General features: G+C 39.6%; 1 protein-coding gene across 1 annotated transcript; it reads left to right on the top strand.

Moving 5' to 3' along the window:
* Window positions 1-395: 395 nt before the first annotated feature.
* On the top strand, window positions 396-21019 carry LIPI (lipase I; the record flags this gene model as incomplete). The annotated part of the gene is made up of 10 exons (XM_064152205.1): window positions 396-453; window positions 1224-1600; window positions 3828-3936; window positions 5006-5107; window positions 7789-7878; window positions 10940-11107; window positions 12908-12994; window positions 14856-14967; window positions 15346-15519; window positions 20242-21019. Coding segments are annotated over 10 exons (1383 nt in total), but the record flags the coding sequence as incomplete, so codon positions are not given.
* Between the last annotated feature and the right edge of the window lie 293 nt (window positions 21020-21312).

Below are 21312 nucleotides of genomic sequence, written 5' to 3'. Positions count from 1 at the left end.
AGCTGTTGTCATGATGGGTGTGCAACTTATATCTGGACAATTTGCGACAGGAAGTTTCAGGCCGTTTCTAGTACTCTGTAACTTCAACCCTGCTCCATTTCAGAAATATCCATTCTTTTGTGTAATGTCCATTCCAGAAGTGACTGATCTAGAACTTGTAGATACATGATTTGGCACAGAGGTGAATGACCTAGTTTCCTTAATTATCTGTATTAAGTGCTGTACTACATTCACATAGTTTAACTTGGTTTAGATCTGCACTAGAGCATCAAAAACATTTTTCGGATACCTTGTAATCTCCCTGTGTTTGCCCTTCACAGCCTTGTAACCCAGTGAGGAATCTCTGTCCATCTCAAATGTGTAAATGTGATAGATGTGTTTCTCCCTGCTAACTGCTTGCTGAGAAAAGGAGAAAAGCTCAAACTGCCTCTTCTCTAATTCTGAGAAATGCAGGTTACTTTTTAAATTCTTTCCTAAGGAACTGAGTAGTTGCTACTCGTCTTCCTACTTTTGCTTTCTAGAAGTTAACTGGCTTGTGCAAAGGTGCCCATGACAGGAAAATTGTGAAGACTGCCATCAAATATTAGACAAAAGCCTTGTGTAAAGTAGTGTAGCCCTCTATAAGTCAAGAGATTGACCCAAATTTCTTTGGCCATGAATCAGCTAACACCATAGCAAAGATGAAGAGAGGCCATATGGAAGAACAGTGATGGGCACTGGCATTGTGCCAAGAAGCTACACAATGTGGCCTCAGCAGCCAAAGCATGCCTCTTGAAGTGTTAATTTTTGACACTGATAAGCATACAGGAGAAAAATTAAGTCTTTTTAGATTCATTTGAAAATCTATATCCTCTTGTTGATCCCCATTGATCTGTGTTTTAACCTCATATACTACAACTGACTACAGAAATACTAAGTACTACAATTTTTCCCATGCCATTGATCTCACAGGTTCTTACTTTTTCAGGCTGAGAACAGTATCCTTTGTTTCTTCTTTCTTTCCTTCTTGGTAATGGCATTCAGAGCTAGCTCAGCACAGTGCTATCTGCAGAGTCATTAGTTTACCTGTATCTCCTCATTCTTCTGTGCATATTCTGGCACCTCGCCGCAAAGGTCTGGAGCTTTTCACATATAGAGAAAAGATGTGGAAAGAAAAGTGAAAAGGTTGTGTTTCAGGTGATCTAACTCATCAAATGACTGTCTAACATTTTCATGTTTTTCAGATGAGAAGAAAAAATGTCCTGAATTTACAGATCTTAATATAGGCAATGCCCTGTCTGGAACAGAACTCCAAGTCCAGCTACTGCTATACACCAGGGAAAATCTGGATTGTTCTGAGAGACTGGTTGAACACAATGTTACTGCATCTGAGTACCTTAATACCTCCAAGAAAATGGTTTTTGTTATTCATGGCTTCAGACCAACAGGATCTCCACCAGCATGGCTAGGTGACATGAAACGGCTTTTGCTGTCTTCAGGGGATATTAATCTCATTATAGTTGATTGGAATCGTGGTGCTACAACAGTGAATTATAAAACTGCTGTTGAAAACTGCAGAAGAGTTGCAGAAATACTGAAGAACTATCTTGACCAGATGCTGGTAAGGCAGAGGGTTGCATCTGCTCTGAATAAGCTTAAATAGCATAGTTTGGGAATGTATATTTGAATGTGCCTAAAGAGAATGTGGTCATTATTACCACATATCTTTAACTCCCACTTTCCTTTCACTGAAGTATAAGAGTGCATACAATTTCTTTAGACATCTTCAAGTTTTAGGTCTTTGAAAAGAATAAATGCACAAGTGGGGAGATGAAATGAGAGATATTCAAGTAGTATGCAGCATTAAAGTTTAAAAATAAACATTACTCCTTTCATTATTAAACTACCGTAATTAAATATGTTATATTAAAAAGAAATCAGCAACATAGAAATGCTTATTCCAAAATGATATGAACTTCTTGAAGTTGCTGAAGTAATTGTTGATGCCTGTGGTCTTAACTGGGCTTTAGATTGTTGTATGATCAAATGAACAAAACATGTTATCATCTAATTTATGCCACAGTTGAATTTATCACAGATTCACAGATTGCATTAGGTGGGAAGTGGCCATCAAAGGTCATCTTGTCCAGCCTCCTCTCCAGTCAACAGGGACATCTCCAGCTATATCAGGCTGCTCAGGGCCACATTGAGTCTGTGGCCTTGACCACATTCCTGGGCAACACATTCCAGCATTTAACCTCTCTCATTGTAAAGAACTTCCTCCTTATGTCTTACCTAAATCTGCACTGATCCAGTTTAAAACCACTGCCATCACTTGATTTTTCTTCTGTTTAACAGCCAGTCTCAGAAATCTGTAAGAAAATATTCATGTGCAATTTAAGTTAAAAATTCAGCATTTTGAGAAAGATTTTCTCATCTGTCACCTCAGCCTATCAGAATCTGCCCTCTAGGACTATATAGTGATAATTTGTAATTATCATAGAATCATAGAATCAACCAGGTTGGAAGAGACCTCCAAGATCATCCAGTCCAACCCTATCCAGTCAACTAGACCGTGGCACTAAGTGCCTTATCCAGTCTTTACCTGAACACCTCCAGGGACAGCGACTCCACAGTAGATTTATTATTACGTAATAGAAAAAAATAAAATACAACTATAAGAATAATTCAGCATGAGTGAAAAAAGTGTAAATTTCTTGTGGCAGATTTTTGATTAATTGCTGGTTACACATCAGCCTGACAAAGCAATGTCTGCAAGGTATGATCAGGCTAGACTTGTTGAATCCCAATGTGTGAGTCACCCAAGCGGTGGTGGTGGGGGTACGTTGTGGCTCAGGGGTGACCTTATTGCTGTCTACAACTACCTGAGGGGAGGTTGTAGCCAGGAGGAGGTTGTTCTCTTCTCTCAGGTGGCCAGCACCAGAACAAGAGGACACAGCCTCAGGCTGCGCCAGGGGAAATTTAGGCTTGAGGTGAAGAGAAAGTTCTTCAATGAGAGAGTCATTGGACACTGGAATGGGCTGCCCGGGGAGGTGGTGGAGTCGCTGTCCCTAGGGCTGTTCAAGGCAAGGTTGGATGTGGCACTTGGTGCCATGGTCTAGCCTTGAGCTCCCTGGTAAAGGGTTGGACTTGATGATCTGTGAGGTCTCTTCCAACCCTGATGATACTGTGTGATACTGTGGAAGCTATCAGATTCATACTTGAGCAAGTAGTTGTGAGGGCTTTGTTAATTCATTCTAAGACATTAATGTGCCAGGTTCACGTATCATCTCATTGCACTGTAGAGATTCTATCTGCTGATAATGTTTCAGAGTCCTTCAGTCACTTTCATTGTCTACTTTTTTTAAGTACTGGCTGCTTTATAGAATGGGCATCTTAAGATTTTCCTGCAGCTGTACCTTTGGCACCATTATTCAGTGGCTCTGTGACATGAGTCTTTATTGTTAATATTATATTTTATTTTATTGGGAGGATAAGGCAGGGGGTGATTTTTTTTCCCTCTTGTTCCTTGGTTCATCTTTCTTGTATCTGGTGAACGCCTTCCTCTTCCCTCCCATGTTTTCTAACTAGTGTGACAGTTTGGAAGAAATTTGACTCAGCTTCCTTCTTCCATTTTTCTAGTAAAAGAATTTCATAATTACTAGACTGCTTAACTGCATATAGTATGGCAAACTGAAAACAATTTTGTCATTTCTATTTGATTTTACAGTTAGGAACTTAGAGCTCTACTTAGAGCACTGACAAAAAGTGAAAATTAAATCAGTCTACTGATGTCTGTTTAGTTAACCTTGTGTGTGGTTGTGGCTGTTCCTTTTTTCCCCACACAGGTAGATGGAGCTTCTCTTGACAGCATGTATATGATTGGTGTTAGTCTCGGGGCTCATATAGCTGGTTTTGTTGGCCAAAAGTATAATGGCAAACTTGGCAGAATTACAGGTAAGGCTTTTAATGTTGAATTACCTGTTGCAGGGCTCTTAAATCAGATGCATAACCCTTGTGTGGATACTGTAAATCTTACACTGGTTTAATTTTCAGCATCGTCATCTATGGAGTGGTGCATATAGTGACAATTGGAGTACCTCGTGTGGGTACATATTTCAGGGCTGGGGTCACATGAAGTTTGGGATTAACTTTTAGATGCTAATTCCTAGGGAAGAATCCATGGTGCTAACTTGAGCACACAGGCTCCATGTGAAGGGGCAAAACTCACTGCAGCTAGCATGCTGAGAAGGAAGCTGACTAAGGTAGTGATCAGAAGAGGTGCTAAGGAGAGAAGAGGCTGTTGGATTCCAGTAGTGCTTAGGATTTAAAAGTAAAACTGTTTTCAGGCTGAAAGGGGGCAGTTACCTGTCCTTGAGATTCACAGCTCCAAACCCTCTTTTCAGAGTACTTAAGGAATACTTTTTTTCCCTTCCAAAATGTAACAGGAGCCAGGAGCCAGCCTTAAGAAGGAGAATTAGACCCCAAACTTCTTTCAGGGAAGAACATGGTCCAAAAGTAGTATTTCCCTTAGTTGTGTATAACAATTGTTTTTCTGGAAGTAATTTCAGCACCAACTGTTAAAATGATGGAGGCATGTTTGACATTCTCTCCATCCATGTCTTCCTCTTGTGTTCTGGTGGCGAGGGTAGTTATATGATGCATTGAGTTTTTACAAAGTATGTAATAGGTATAATTTTTTCTGGGGGAAATGACAAAAATAATTATCTTGATTTGATCCCTAATGCTGTTGCTTATAATTCATCCAAAGAACTAGAAGATGAGCATAACTAATTAGGGAAAGAGAGAAATTCAAATATAGGGTTGACCAGTTTTGTGGTAGGATCTTTTGCTTTGCTTAGCAGGTTGAAGAAGGGAAACTTGAGGAAAATTGTGCAGGATTTTGGTTTTATTATTATCCCAGGAAAATGAAGCATCTTTGATGAGTAATGCTCAAATGTTGGTCTTGTGTATATCTATAGAAACATTCCTCAGGGTTTATAATGCTAGTGTTATTTTCATTTAGGTCTTGATCCAGCAGGCCCTTCGTTCAGTCGAGAACCACCAGAGAGCAGACTGGATCAAACTGATGCCCAGTTTGTTGATGTAATCCATTCAGATACTAATGGTAATGACACAGCCTTTACTTTCCTGATTCAATCTGATGAAAGGCAGGAAAGCAAAAGAGAAGGGAGAAGCCATTTCAGTAATGTCCAAATAATGTTGCAGAAATATGTTTTGTGTTATTAGATGGATTTCTGTGCTGTGGTACAGTGTCTGTATTTTTGAAACCATACTGGATGCTATAATTCCTGTTCATCAAGAAATTGAAACTCAACTTTGCTAATGATTAAAGCAATGATGGGCTGTCTCATTCAGTTCTCCTGACACTGAGTGACTGAAGTTTCACAACCATCTGAAAATACTGGAATAACTTACATGCAATAGCAAACTGAAAATGTGTAGATAACCATATAGTCATTAGTCCATGTGATATTGTGCAAAAGCAGCAATACACTGCTGCCACTTATATCTTTTTTGCTATAGTTTGTGCCTTCTGAATATGAAAAACACATGAACACAGCACAGTATCACAGTATCACCAAGGTTGGAAGAGACCTCATAGATCATCAAGTCCAACCCTTTGCCACAGAGCTCAAGGCTAGACCATGGCACCAAGTGCCACGTCCAATCCTGCCTTGAACAGCCCCAGGGATGGCGACTCTACCACCTCCCCGGGCAGCCCATTCCAGTGTCCAATGACTCTCTCAGTGAAGAACTTTCTCCTCACCTCAAGCCTAAATTTCCCCTGGCACAGCTGGAGGCTGTGTCCTCTTGTTCTGGTGCTGGCCACCTGAGAGAAGACAGCAACCTCCTCCTGGCCACAACCTCCCCTCAGGTAGTTGTAGACAGCAATGAGGTCACCCCTGAGCCTCCTCTTCTCCAGGCTAAACAATCCCAGCTCCCTCAGCCTCTCCTCGTAGGGCTGTGCTCAAGGCCTCTCACCAGCCTCATTGCCCTTCTCTGGACACGCTCAAGCATCTCAGTGGTCCTCCTAAACTGGGGGGGCCCAGAACTGAACACAGTACTCAAGGTGTGGTCTAAGCAGTGCAGAGTACAGGGGCAGAATGCCCTCCCTGCTCCTGCTGACCACACCATTCCTGATGCAGCATGTCTGTTACATTATTATACTGCTATTTGCAAAACACTTTAGCATAAACATCCTTTTTGCTGTGCTAGCGTGTATGAGCAGAGGTTGTAAGCATGTGATTATTGCTGAATTAGTCTCTTCTGAGACAGTCAGTCTCAGCTCTATCACATTAGTACACTACAGATCCAAATTCTAAATTGTGTTATTGTAAGGTTAAAATGAAGAACATTGTGAAGCCTGTTTCATCCATGCTATAGTCTGGTTTCATTTTTTTTCTCAAAACCTTAAGTAAATCTTTGAAACCTACCACAGTTGTCCCATTATTTATGTAGTTTCATATCAGTTTCTTTAATAACAATGAAAATGCAAGCATTTAAATATATAAATCTATGTGTGAAGCTGTAAAATACCAATTTTTGTAATGTTCCAATTGTAAATAAAGATAATATGAGGTGAAAAGGAAGGCAGGATGGATTAAACTGAGTGTTACTCATGTTCTTTTGTAGAACAAATACAGATTTTTCTGCTTTGAAAAATACTGCTATATATTAGTGTAGCTCAAAATCCAATGTATTGTGCAAAAAAAATTGGAGAAATCTTACTCTTAAAATTTACATCGGGAAAGTTTTTTTGTTGCTAGAGAGAACAAGAATTTAATCAATTTCTTTGTGCAAATGATGTCTCAGCTACGTGTGATAGTTTGAAGACAGCTAGAAGGTTTTGGTGAGAAGAATTACAGGCTACAGAGAGAGTGATTTGCCATTGGAATGGGCTGCCCAGGGAGGTGATGGAATCACTGTCCTTGGAGATGTTCAAGAAAAGCCTGGATGAGGCACTTAGTGCCATGGTCTAGTTGACTGGATAGGGCTGGGTGCTAGGTTGGCCTGGATGATCTTGGAGGTCTCTTCCAATCTGGATGATTCTATGATTCTACAATTCTATGAAAAGGAAACAGTGGTGATGTCTACTTCACTCATAGGCTTGCTGAGATGTATAAGAACAAGAACAAAAACATAGACAAGGCAGTCTCTGTCTGGGCTTTGTGGGCTGCACCTCACTTTCTAACCTACCCTGCCATCTGTGTGACTACTACTGTGTGGACATTATGGCACTAAATAGCTGTTTCTGTTTTTTTCATTAACATAAATTGCACATGAATATTTTCTTACTGCACAGCATTACAAATTTCTGAGACTGGCTGTTAAACAGAAGAAAAACCAAGCGATGGCAATGGTTTTAAACTGGATCAGAGTAGATTTAGGTAGGACTGTGGCTGTAGAAATCTCACAGAAATTTGCACACATTCGTGTACGGTGTTTTACATATGCATCATTTCCCACTCAGTTTAATCCATCCTGCCTTCCTTTTCACCTCATATTATCTTTATTTACAATTGGAATGCTACAAAATTTTGTATTCTACAGCTTCATGCGTAGATTTATCTATTTAAATGCTTGTATTTTTACTGTTCTTAAAGAAACTGGTATGAAACTACCTACAAATAACATGACTTCTCTATACAGAACAAAAGGACAGTATAATTGCAAACATTACCTTTAAGACCTCTATGTTGTTTTTTAGTGGATGTAATGATAAATAATTGACTGGATAATTCTGCCTTTTTTTTTTACTTTTCATTCATGATATTTTTATTATAGCATTTGGTTTCAAGAAACCTTTAGGAACCATTGATTTCTATGCAAATGGAGGAACAGATCAGCCTGGCTGTCCATGGACACCATTTGGTGGTAAGTAAAAATGTGCTGGAACTAAAAGACTTTGAGATCAAATGAAAAAAAAAAAGTTTAATGGAAGTCAGTGGGCACTGCATATATTTGGTAATATGGGAGCTGAGGACATTGTAATCCTTCTTTTTCATCCTCACTCAGCAAATGAGAAATAACAAAACCAGCTGACTTTTCTTTTTTAAACAAAGATTTTCCTATAATTACAGGTATTCTACCATGCTACTATCATCAGTATGATGGAACTATATTATTATATAGAAGCAGGCATTGGTCTGTTGGAAGGCAGGAGATCCCTGCAGAGAGACCTAGGCAGGCTGGATGGGTGGGCAGAGGAGAATGGGATGAGATTTAACAAGGCCAAGTGCAGGATTCTGCGCTTTGCCCACAACAACCCCAGGCAGCACTACAGGCTGGGGACAGAGTGGTTGGAGAGCAGCCAGGAGGAAAGGGACCTGGGGGTACTGGTAGATAGTAGCTGAAGATGACCCAGCAGTGTGCTCAGGTAGCCAAGAGAGCCAATGGCATCCTGAACTGTATCAGGAACAGTGTGGCCAGTAGGGTGAGGGAGGTTATTCTTCCCCTGTACTCAACACTGACCAGGTCACATCTTGAGTACTGTGTCCAGTTCTGGGCCCCTCAACTCAAGAGAGATGTTGAGGTGCTGGAATGTGTCCAGAGAAGGGTGATGAAGCTGGTGAGAGGCCTGGAACACAAACCCTATGAGGAGAGGCTGAGGGAGCTGTGGTTGTTTAGCCTGGAGAAGAGGAGGCTCAGGGGTGACCTCATTGCTGTCTACAACTACCTGAAGGGAGGCTGTAGCCAGGTGGGGGTTGGTCTCTTCTTCCAGGCAACCAGCAACAGAACAAGGGGACACAGTCTCAAGTTGTGCCAGGGGAAGTATAGGCTGAATGTTAGGAGGAAGTTCTTGACAGAGAGAGTGATTGGCATTGGAATGGGCTGCCCAGGGAGGTGTTGGAGTCACCATCCCTGGAGATGTTCAAGAAGAGCCTGGATGAGGAACTTAGTGCCATGGTCTGATTGTCTAGGGCTGGGTGCTAGGTTGGACTGGAGGATCTTGGAGATCTCTTCCAACCTGGTTGATTCTGTGATTATATTACCTATAGAATCTGCATAGAGTGGTCATTATTTTCCTGTGTCTATATATAGCTAAGCACAAGGGAAGATGTTTGTGTCCAAGTGGGTTTTGCATATGGCATGAAAAGCAAGGCTTTCAAGTCTTCACTAGGTCTTAAGATTTCTCTTGGTTGGCAGTAACAAACTAGGTTTTGGACAATTCTTTGAGGCTCTAGCATGAAAATAGCTTTAAGATATGACCTTTTGCTACAGAATTTTTCTTACTTCAGTGGACAGTGTTGCTGCACATTGTGTGTTTGTTTGTTTGTGTGCTAGTTTGAGCCTAGCTGGGATATTTTGGTGAGAAGAATCAGATTACAGACTGTGAAAAGGAAACAATGGTGGTGTCTGCCTCACTCACAGGCTTGCTGAGATGTATAGAAACAAGAAACAAACACAGACAACACAGTTGCTCTTTGGCTTTGGCTGCCTTTCTTCTTTCTCTCTAACCTGCTGTGTAACTAATGCCTCTGCTTCCTAACCCCCCTGGTCAATTCTCCAAACTCACCTTGAACATAAGGCAAAGTCTGGGATAAGGTAGAGGGGTGGAAAGGGGGCAGAAGGGTGGTTGGGAGCTCCTCCTGAGGACTCTGGTTTCTGGGATGGGTGTTGTGTTTCTGTAGTACTTTTTAACTTGTATATTTCTGTTTATATTGTAAATATCTGCTTGTATATTGTGCTAAGCTGTAAATATAGCTTCATTCTTTAATTTCCAGCCACTGAGTCTAGTCTGGGTGATTTTCTTAAGCATGGAGGGGGTGGGTAACACCCAAACCATCACAGTTTGTTTGCTTTGTTTGTTTGTTTGTTTTCCTTGTTTGTTTGTTTGTTTTTCTCTTTTTGGAAATGTTTGTCTGTATTTCTACTACTAATTTGCACAGTGCTGCTACATGTTAGAGTTGCTGCACAAGCATAGTGCTTCTATCTGTGTGGGAGAATCCCATCTGCTCTAATGAGACCTCACCTGAAGTACTGAGTCCAGATCTGGAGCTGTCAGTATAGAAATGACATGGACCTGATGAAGTGGGTCCAAAGGAAGGTCACAAAAGTGATCAGGAGATTGGAGCACCTCTGCTACAAAGACATGCTGAGGGAGCTGGGATTGTTCAGCCTGGAGAAGAGAAGGCGCTGGGGAGACCGAATAGTGACCTTCCAGTACCTGAAAGAGGCCTACTTTGGATGGAGAGAGACTGTTTACAAAGGCCTGTAGTGATAGGATGAGGAGCAATGACTTCAAACTAGAAAAGAACACATTTAGATTGGATGTTAGGAACAGGTTCTTTACTATGAGGGTGGTGTAACACTGAAACAGGTTGTCCAGGGAGATGGTTGGGGCCTGATCCCTGGACATAGTCAAGGTGAGGCTCAACAGGGGTCTGGACAACCTGTTCTAGTTGAGGATGTCCCTGCTAACTGCAGAGGGAGTGGGACTAGATGACCTCTGGAAGTCTCTTCCAACCCTAGATCATTCTAGGATTCTATGATTCATCTGTACAATTCTCATAGTTTGTTTCACTAAGAGAAGAAGGATTTTTTTACCCAAAAAAATTAGGAAGAAGAATCTCTGAAGTATTCCTTATGATCATTTTTCTGATTAAATATTCTGCACAGGATATGGGTCAAATTTTAGCTCAGATTCATGCTTTATATTAAAAAAGTCTGTAAATTCCATAAGACTTAGTAGACTCTTTCTGAAATATAACCACAGATTTTTCTCTGTACCTGTAATATTAAAAACATCTGGAATTTAATCTTTTTGTGTGTGTCCATCCATTTTTTACACTCAGTAGTCAACTAACCAGAGATTAAAAGCATGGCTAACTAGGAGTGACTCAGATAAATGGGATTACTTTGATAACCCCTTTTCTTTCATGAAGAAAAATTATGACACATTCTATGTGCATTTTGTTTTTTTCCTCTCCTGAAGGAATTGAATATTTTAAGTGTGACCACCAGAGAGCTGTCTTCCTCTTCTTATCATCTTTAAAAAGAAGGTGTGACATAATAACATATCCTTGTGACTCTTACTTGGATTACAAGAGAGGAAAGTGTGTTGATTGTGAAGCTTTCCAGCCAATGTCCTGTCCAGTACTGGGTAAGCATTATGTTATCTGCTGTGGACTGGGTGAGATTTTCTGGGAAATCCATACTGGCTCTTCCTGGGTCTACTCCAGAATTCTGTAGTATCATGTTAGGTGATCTGTCGAGATCAATCCTGTGCAGAGCTGTGTACTGTTTAAAGCAGTGTAAAGTTTGTGGCTTTGTCTGCTTTATAGTTATCTCTGTTAGACATAGGTGCTGAAAGTTCTTAATCTTGGATCATCATCCTTTCCAGTGTGAAACTGCTTCACAATATATTTTCTTTCTACAGAAAAACTGCCTCTACTTAGTCCATCACTTTAGTCTTTCACAGTGTGTTATCTTCTCTAGAGTATCTGTAGTTTCTATTTAAGATTAATAATATTTATAGCAACTTCATGGTTTCTCTGGCTCATTTTTTGGAATCAAGCTTTCATTTGGGGGGCTTTTTAGTTGTTTGGGAATTTATTGCTTGTAGAGAGGATCTGGAGACAGTTTGAAAAGGACTACAATAGTGTGAGCATTTCCTAGTTGGAAGGATTTACTTAAGAATGAAGTTTTAAAAGATTTAATTGGAAGTTAACTTTCCATTTGCACCTTGTGTTCTTTACATCCTTATATTAGGGTGGACATCCTATGTTAGTTAGATCAGGATTGAAGAAAAAATATAGATAAACAGAACTATGATATTTCATAATAAACCAAAACCATAACAGGGCCATAAAGTGAGAGAGAAAGACTCGAAGGCATCTCCAGCATATTCATTAGCTACGTCTGATGTGCTTACACAGAATGCCTAAGCTAGCAGTGGACAAATATGAAGAACCATAGAATCAGCCAGGTTGGAAGAGACCTCCAAGATCATCCAGTCCAACCTATCACACAGCCCTGTCCAAGAAATACTTGACCAGTCAGCTGTCATGTTTTTCTTCTTTTAATTTACTATAAAACCTGTCAGGCAGCTCAACTGGGGAACTGAACCACATAATTTCTACTGGAAGCTTTCCTGTCTCGCAGTGACAGCTTTGCACTCTGGAACCTGCCATTATTCTCCAGTCTGGGTTAAAAAAATTAAGAGGGAGAGACTCTGGAGACATTCAAAACTAACCTGGATGTGTTCCTGTGCGATCTGGCATAGGTGATCCTGCTCTGGCAGGGGGGTTGGACTAGATGATCTTTTGAGGTCCCTTCCAGCCCCTGACATTCTGTGATTCTGTAATAGAAATGAGGACTGTTATCAAGCCACAAAGTCATTAAGCATAGAATTGTATAAAACAAAAGCTCTGTCTACATTACATCTATAAACTTATGGGGCTTATAGATTCTCTGACATTGTATTAAATAATGTTAACAATTATACATTAGAGGGTTTTAAATGATTTAACAATTATACATTAAAGGGGTTTAAAAATATTTATTGTAATGATAAAAAAAAAAAGGAAGAAATTTTGCCTAATGTAAAGCTGTTCTGTAACTGTTCTCTGTGTGCTAGATTTTGGGCTTCTTTTCATTACCTCTGTAGGAATATATAAGCACTATTTTTTTTAAGTTAGTACTTTAGAGTAAACATATTTCAAGTATTTCATTATGGCAATTTTAGTGATGCTGCTATATTAGAGCAATTAAATACTTGTATATTATATTCTATTACACTCTGGGGATTCCTGCATTTTCCAAGTCTTTTTATGTTCTCAGGGAATATTTAAGAAAATTGAAGCCATATCTGTCTCTTTGGGTAAATTTCTTATGTTTAATGATATGTGTATCACAATTTTGCTAAATGACTGAAATGAAATATTTAAACTTTGGATTTCAGGTTATTATGCTGATAGATGGAAAAAAATATTAAAGACTTCACCAACAAAAGCTTATTTTGATACCACGGACAAAGACCCATTCTGCAGTGAGTGACTGAATATATACATAACAAACTCTTTATGGAACATTATGTCTGTTATTTGTTAGCTGATCTGGAGTGAAAGCATGTTAAAAGCAGAAAGTTATTGTTAGCTGCTGTATAAAATGGTGTAATTGGCAATGAGGTAAGTGGCAGTTCACAGGACAAGAATGATTGTGGCAGAAAAGTAAGCAATATCTGAGCTGAGAAAGAAATGTGACCTTAAAAGGAATGAAATGGACTGCCAAGAAGAAGAAGTAAGACAGGAAATGAGAATCAGGGAAACAGGGGAAAAGCTAGACTGAGAGAACCCGCTTAGGTAGGATCATTGCTGCCATTTTCAGAGAGCAAAAATGGGAAGTAAGACTGCCTTGAGTGGGGTATAAAAAAGAGACATCTCTATGAACCACCCTAAGAAGGGAACACTCCATAAACAACTAAAACTACTCCAGCTTTTAAAAGTCCACATCTCTCTAGGAGTAAAGCATTGGAGGGAGAACTTAGCTGTTTCATGGTTGTACTCTATGGGATTGAATTAAGGCATAGGCTTTATCTGCAACAGTTTACATATGTATCTGTCCATATAGAGGTTTAATTTCTCATCCAATTTCTGTTTTTATTAACAGACTTTATTACCATAACCAAAAGTAAACACACTCTTTAGTTATTATGTCTAAGATTGTTTGATTTAGGGTATGGAGACAGGGAATTCAAGTGAAATCAAGTTTTCCCATTATTTTTTCCCTCATCTTGGCAAGTTTTCTGATTGATTATCTGCTCACTTACACCACTGTTTCTAACAGGGAGAAGTTAATGAATATGTGATGGACATATTCATTAACCATTCATGAACCCATTCCCAGTGGTTTTTCACCTCAGCCCAAACCTGCTACCACTCTTTTGCCCTACTTCTGTCTGCCTGGGGTTTGCTTTTCCATGCTCTCAAGGCTTGCACAGGCTGCTAAGTCTGGCTTCTCATTATTCTTCCAGCAGCATAAAAATAAAGCTCTGCTTTCACTTTCACATGTATTAAAATCTGTGCATTCATAAAAAAAAAAAAAACAACCAGTTGGAATTCTTGTGCTTGCAAAGATTATGTATAGCATTCTAGGGCAGAAGGGGAATAGGAAGAGAGAATGACTTGCCATTGGAACGGGCTGCCCAGGGAGGTGGTGGAGTCACTGTCCCTGGAGGTGTTCAAAAAAAGACTGGATGAGGCACTTAGTGCCATGGTCCAGTTTAATGGACAGGGCTGGGTGCTAGGTTGGACTGGGGGATCTTGGAGGTCTCTTCCAACCTGGTTGATTCTATGATTCTGTGAAAAGAAAGGGAGGAATACTAGCAAACACAGAAGGTAATGTGAGTAATCCTCTGATTAACCTGCTCACCAAGCTAACTGCCTGCATTGCCTGTACCTAAACCTTGTCCCAGTGCTGTTTCTCCTCTCTCCCTGCCACTATACCTCAGCTGTTCTCTGAACACGTAGCTTTTGTGGACACATATCCCCTCTTTGCAGAGCCTGATAACACTGCAGCATTCTAGGAAGAGCTTGATTTTGTGTTTTGTTTGTTTATTTGTTTTTCTTAGGCAGGTCAAGCTCTTCATTATAATTTTGATGGTAGCTTTCTAATGCAAAAATTTACAGTGTAAAAACTGGGGCAAATACTACACTAATTATACAGAACTTCAAGTATCCATTTGATAGAAGCTATTTTTTGTCAATGGCCTTCTTATCCTGCTTTGAGAGAAGTCCCTATTCCTATCATCAGCTAGTGAATACTTTTAACAAGATTCTAATAATAAAAGCTGTATGCTGTTGAGGTCAGTCTTTGAATGTTATTGTTTCCTAATTATTTTTTTTTTCCAGTGTATAATTACTTACTGGATATTACCACCTGGAATAAAAGCATTAGGAGAGGTTTCATTAATATTAAAATAACAGATTATGATGGAAACACAGTAGAATCAGTGATGAATAGGTATGTTGTGCTTTGTCTCTAAATCTTTTTTGTCACTTTGTAGCACTGATATTCTGAGCTTCCTAAAGTTCTAAGTTTGTTAATCTGTAGTTAAAAGGTATATGAGGTTGTTAAGACCTGGCCACAGTTCTTTTTCCTGAATATACTTCAGTGTCACAGGTAACGCTTCTTACACTGAAATGATTTTTTCTCTGTCTCATGTCCTTGCATGATACTGGTTTGAGTACAGTTGTAGGTGTCCTTGTTCTGAAACCTCAAAGTCAATGCATCTTGCAAGATTTCTGGCCTTACTGCTAATGCTTAGCAATAGTGACTACTACTCAGCTAACAAAACCCTGACTAGAAATAGTATCTTTTTTTTCTTCTTTTTTTTTTAAGTGAAGCTTCAACGTTTCAGCAGTACAAGAGAGTCAAAATTCTAAGTGGATTTTACCATGACCTTGAAAAAATAGCAAAAATATCTTTGACTTTTTCTACAAAAACTTTAATAGGCCCAAAACACAAGCTTAGAGTTCTCCAGATGAGGCTGAAATCTCTTAATAATCCAGAAAGGTAAGTGCTTGTCACATGTCAAAGTTATGTATTAACTAAACTGCTCAGGATGTCTCCTCAGAGATGTGTTATTCATAGATCCATAGAATGGTTTAGGTTGGAAAGGACCTTAAAGACCATCTAGTTCCAATCCCCCTGCCATAGGCAGAGACACCTTCCACTAGACCAGTTTTCTCATGGCTTCATTTAACCTGGCCATGAACACCTTCAGGGAGGCGACATCCATGACTGCCTTGAGCAACCTTTTCCAGTGTCTCACCACCACCCTCACTGTAAAGAATTTCTTCCTAATATCCAGTCTAAATCTACCCTCCTCAAGCTTTAATCCATTCCCTCTCATTCCATCACAACCAGCACTTGAAAAGTTGCTCCCCGTATTTCTCATAGGCCCTCTTCAGGTACTGGAAGGCTGCTAGAAGTTCTCCCTGGACCCATCTTTTCTCCAGGTTGAACAGCCCCAACTCTCTCAGCCTGTCCCTATAAAAGAGATATTCCATCCCTCTGGTCATCTCTGTGGGCCTTCTCTGCACCCATCAGCTCCACGTCCCTCTTAATGCTGGGGACACCAGAACTGGATGGAGTATTTCAAGTGAGGTTTCACAAGAGCGGAGCAGAAGGGGAGAATCACCTCCCCTGTCTTGCTGGTCTCACTTCTTTTGATGCATCCCAGGATCTGATTGGCCTTCTGAGCTGCAAGCACACATTGCTGGCTCATGCTAAGTTTTTCATCAACTGACACCTCCCTTCCTTCCTTTCTTTCTTTCTTTCTTTCTTTCTTTCTTTCTTTCTTTCTTTCTTTCTTTCTTTCTTTCTTTCTTTCTTTCTTTAAATAACGGATTCCTAAATGAATATCCTTCTCATCCTGTCTAGGATCAAATTTATAATGTGAAAGAGCTGCTCTGTACATTAACAGACCACAGCACCCCTGTACATGTAGATGTCAAACATGCTGCTTGTTACAACAGGCTGCTGTTGCTACTCTCTGGTCACAGTGGTTATTCAAGGACCGCTTAAGTAAACCACCCTGACTGCATGGTTAAGTTCTCCTCTAGAAGGCAGGCCTTATTAAGCACTCGTCTGATTTTAATCATGTCCACATGCACAGCTTTCCTCACTGAGACATGAACCAGCAGTGTGCACTTGCAGCCTGGAGATGCTGAGCTGCATCAGAAGTGTGGCCAGCAGGTTGAGGGAGGTGATTCTCTGCCTCTACTCTGCTCTGGTGAGACCCCACCTGGAGTACTCCATGCAGTTCTGGAGCACCTATTACAAGAGGGATGTGGACATGCTAGAGCATGTCCAGAGAATGGCTGCTGGGTTGATCAGAGGGCTGGAGCACCTCTCCTATGAGGACAGACTGAAAGAGTTGGGGCTGTTCAGTCTGCAGAAGAGAAGGCTCCGAGGTGACCTCCCAGTATCTGAAGGGGGCCTACAAAAAAGCTGGGAAAGGACTTTTTAGGCTATCAGATAGTAATGACAGGACTAGGGGGAATGCAGCAAAGCTGGAGATGGGTAGGTCCAGACTGGATGTGAGGAGGAAGTTGTTCAGCATGAGAGTGGTGAGAGCCTGGAATGGGTTGCCCAGGGAGGCGGCTGAGGCCCCATCCCTGGAATTGTTTAAGGCCAGGCTGGATGAGGCTCTGGCCAGCCTGATCTAGGGTAGGGTGTCCCTGCCCATGGCAGGGGGGTTGGAACTGGATGATCCTTGTGGTTCCTTCCAACCCTGACTGATTCTGTGATTCTATGATTCTATATGAAATGGAGCACTCCAGCTACTCATGTGACTGGAGCAGGTTTTTGGTCTTGTTGCTGAAGGTTCCTGCCTATACTTAAAAGAATATCTGCGTTTTTAAATAATTTTCATTCCAAAGCTTTTATTAATTATCTTTTTTGTTTTAAATGCTGCAGCAATATTGTCAGATGTTAATGTTTACATCTCCAAAGTTACTTGTACACCTGACCTAGCAAACAAATTTTACATTTGCATCTTGTGAACATAATATTACAGGGAATAGGTAAGAAATACCCAGAAGTAGTAAGAGTACTTCATTTGAGAGTTGTTATGTTTATTTGTTTCATATGAATGACAGAATCTACATGGTCAGAATTAAAACTAAAACCTAGTAAAGATTATCGAGTAAGTAATGAATGGGCATAACATAAGAATAAATTCATGTTCAAGCTCTGTGTGAGCCTGGTGCTTAGGGATATGGCTTACTGTTGACTCCTCAGTACTGGGTCAAAGGTTGCACTGGGTAATCTTTGAGGTCTCTTCCAACCAGACAGATTCTGTGATTCTGTGAATACAAATAAATTTTAAGTCAATATATTTTGTTAACGTGAGAAATAACATTCAAGGCTTTGTGCTTTGGTATGTGATAGTGGCCTAATAGGAACTGGGTATGATACTTTGTAAAAATTAGGAAACCTTGTTAAATTAATCTGCTATTTCACATTTACTGGGAAAGAGGTGAGGAGTGGCAGAGACATAGCAACAAGCAGAACACTCAGTAATCAAAATAGTACTCCAAAATTTATATGCATTAGAGTTTATTAACTTGTTGAAGGCTGGAAGTCTCAAGCTCACAGTTGAAGTGGCATAAATTTATTTAAAAGCATTTGGTGATGAGAGATAGTCAATGCTCTAAACCAGATTGCAGGTATTTTTTTCACACTCAGTGGTGATAAATGAGAAGATACATTTCATACAAGAGTATCAGCATTCAGGACTTGTTTAAACGATGTTCTAGCAAATAAGGAAGATTTTAAGTGAACAGCCCTTGCTGGTTTTGAGTTTTTATGTCTGTTACTCTGATTCATGTTAGTTTTACACTAAAATGCATTTGGTTTGCTTTAATATAGGATCCACTAAAATCCTTTGTAAAGAGCCTTATTGGATGGCAGTCATACAGGCATGTTAAATACTTTTAGATAGCAATGGAAAATAGTGTATTGAATCAGTATGTGAAGGTCATTTAAATGCAGATGTTTCAACACTATTGGTTGGTATAATTATATAATTGCTCATTATAATTATCACTACTTGTATTTACCTTATTTAGTTACATATAATTACAACAATTACTTGAATACAGGATAATCAACTAGAAACTACATTTTAAAACATTAAATTATTCATATAACAAAGTAGTAGGTAAAAAACAGGGGACAGGTGCAGGGATAAAAGACAGTAGAAGTTTTGGCCTCCTTAGATCTGGGTTAATAGCACACAGTGGGAGTTTGGGGGAACATCACTGACAATTGTCTATGGGACTAGTCCATTATTCACACAGATGGTGTATGAACTTGGGAGTGCTAGAAGGTACATGTAATTTTCACACTCTTTTTGCCTCTGAGATAGATCATTTCAGGGCACTAATAAATGCAGAAAGCTTTCCTAACTTTTATGTGTCCCGTCAGTCAGTTCAAACTCAATTGATGAGGAGGATGAATGTCTCAAAGATACTTAGCTCAGCCACCTTAGGTTTTTTTTTATCAAAACAAGAACAGGAGTAATAAAAAAGAAGGCCTTATTAATACCTCTCTCAGGCTTTGTCCTCTAGCTTTTTCACTGCATGCTACATCCCAGTCTGAGGTAGATTGTGTGTATGGCCACTTCTGTGATTTCAGGGCAATGTAGAAGATAATTTTAAATAAAACAAGCATCATAGCTTGTATGCCCCCTTAGAGGTGCCATCAGAGGGTATGGAAGTCATTTGCCTGTTCAGACAAGCTCTCACCATCTATCTATATTGGCACATGAAAGGCAGAGCTGTGACCTAACTTTGATCTAAAAAAAACAGCATCTGTGTTAACCTCATGATGTCAAAACATAGAATCACTTGTTGGAAGGGACCTCTACAAGTCATATAGGCCAACCCCTCTGCATTAAGCAGGGACATCCCCAGTCAGTTCAGGATGCTCAGAACCCCATCAAGCCTGACCTTGAATGTCTCTAGGGATGGGGCCTCCACCACCTCCCTAGGCAACCTGTTCCAGTGTTCTGCCAGCCTCATAGTAAAGAATTTCCTCCTAATGTCCAAGCTCAATCTACCCTTGGCTTAGTTTATAAATTGCCTATTCTCCTAGTGCTATATGCCCTTGTAAATAGTCCCTCCCCAGCTTTATTGTATTCTGCCCTAAGTAGTATTCTCTCTGTGTGTGACTCCTTTTGTGACCTCTGTATGCATTCATGTAATGTTAGGCACTTCTGAGTTTTCCAGGTGTTTAGTCAACAAATTACTCTCTTGCATGGAGCCTTGTTATGCATGCAGCTATTAGAAGATACTGTGATATGGTGTTCTATTTTCCTTAGTGGAATGAAAGCAAGAGAAACTTTCACACCCAGGCAACTCAAAATAAATTATTCAGGGCCAGTGTTAACAGGAATTGGGCTGTTCCAACAATTGCTTTGAATACAGATTAATGGGCTTAATGGATGAAATGTTGTATCTTCATATTTCGAACTAATATGATACACTTCTTACTCATGCCACTTTGCACCGTTCAGCTGACATTCAGGTTGTTTGCAGCCTAGCAAAACTACTCCAGTGATGTGTAAAATAGGAGATAAACTTAGATAAGAGAGCATTTCTTCTTGTCTCGAATACTGTCTCTTAGCGGTGATAAGTACTGGAGATTTAATAATTCAAATATTGAAGTATTTTCTATTGATGTCAGCTTTTTAAGTTGTGCACATTTGTTTTTTTTCAACTTTTGTAGGCTGCAGCTGTGTAGATACGACTTTGTACTGATGGAGAACATTGAACTGACCTTCAGACCTATCCCTTGCCCAGAGAGGAGTGCAGGAAGAGACAGCTTCTACTAACTTAATTTCTCTTACGGCAGTGACATTTTGATTCTTCCTCAGGATAAAGATTGCATTGAGACAGGAAATGAGATAAGCTAGATTTATTTTCAAGAGTCTACCTGGTAATATGCTTTACTGTCTTTTGAGTGCCTGAGGGTGAAATTAATTGAAAAGTTCAGATATTTATGTATTTGGGAAATTTTAATAAAGTAAATGTATCATGGTGGAGAACATGCAGTAGTCCATCCATTATTATTTGCTAGCAATGGAGCAACTGCTGAATTAAATATGAATAATCCTGGCACATTATTTGTCAAGTCATACATATATTTAATTATTTAGTATTTGTAATGGCTTTTACATGGATACGTAATTATCTGTCTACTAAGTGAATTTAATATACTGTACATGTGATCTATAGATCTAATACACAGCAGTTTTGCTGTGCTGTGTTCATTGCATAAATGAATTCACATTTTCTCATTTTATAATGTCTCAGTCTGAGAACTGGAACAAGATTTGTGAGCAGATATGAAAATTTACTATTTAAATCAATCACCTTCATTCTCATTGTATGTGGATATTACTGCAACCATTCAGATTCTTTTTTGTATTAAAACTATGAACAGGACACTGAAGTTTCAGATGAAGGCACTCTGGAGTCTGTTTTGAAGAGAACAATAAATTAAATAAATGCATTTTCATTCTATTTCTGTTTGGGCCTCTTGAAATTAGAGCTGCTGCTCAGGCTGAGATTGATGACAGCTTTTCACCTACTGGAATGTGAGCAGGAATAAGCCCTACATTAAACAAATTTTCTGCTCCAGTTCAGAAAACAAAGTTTTGAAATGCTAGATTGACTTTGTTGATGGTACTGTTTGAAGATCAGATGTATGTGTTTTATTTCTTTCAGGTTTCTCATGTAAGTCTGGTTTCTCATGTAAGTGTGTCTTATGCACATTATCTTTTTCCATTCTTATGCC

This window comes from Pogoniulus pusillus, chromosome 12 (genome assembly GCF_015220805.1).
Source record: "Pogoniulus pusillus isolate bPogPus1 chromosome 12, bPogPus1.pri, whole genome shotgun sequence".
In the NCBI taxonomy this organism is placed as follows: domain Eukaryota; kingdom Metazoa; phylum Chordata; class Aves; order Piciformes; family Lybiidae; genus Pogoniulus; species Pogoniulus pusillus.
This window is presented reverse-complemented; position numbering and strand designations above follow the sequence as displayed.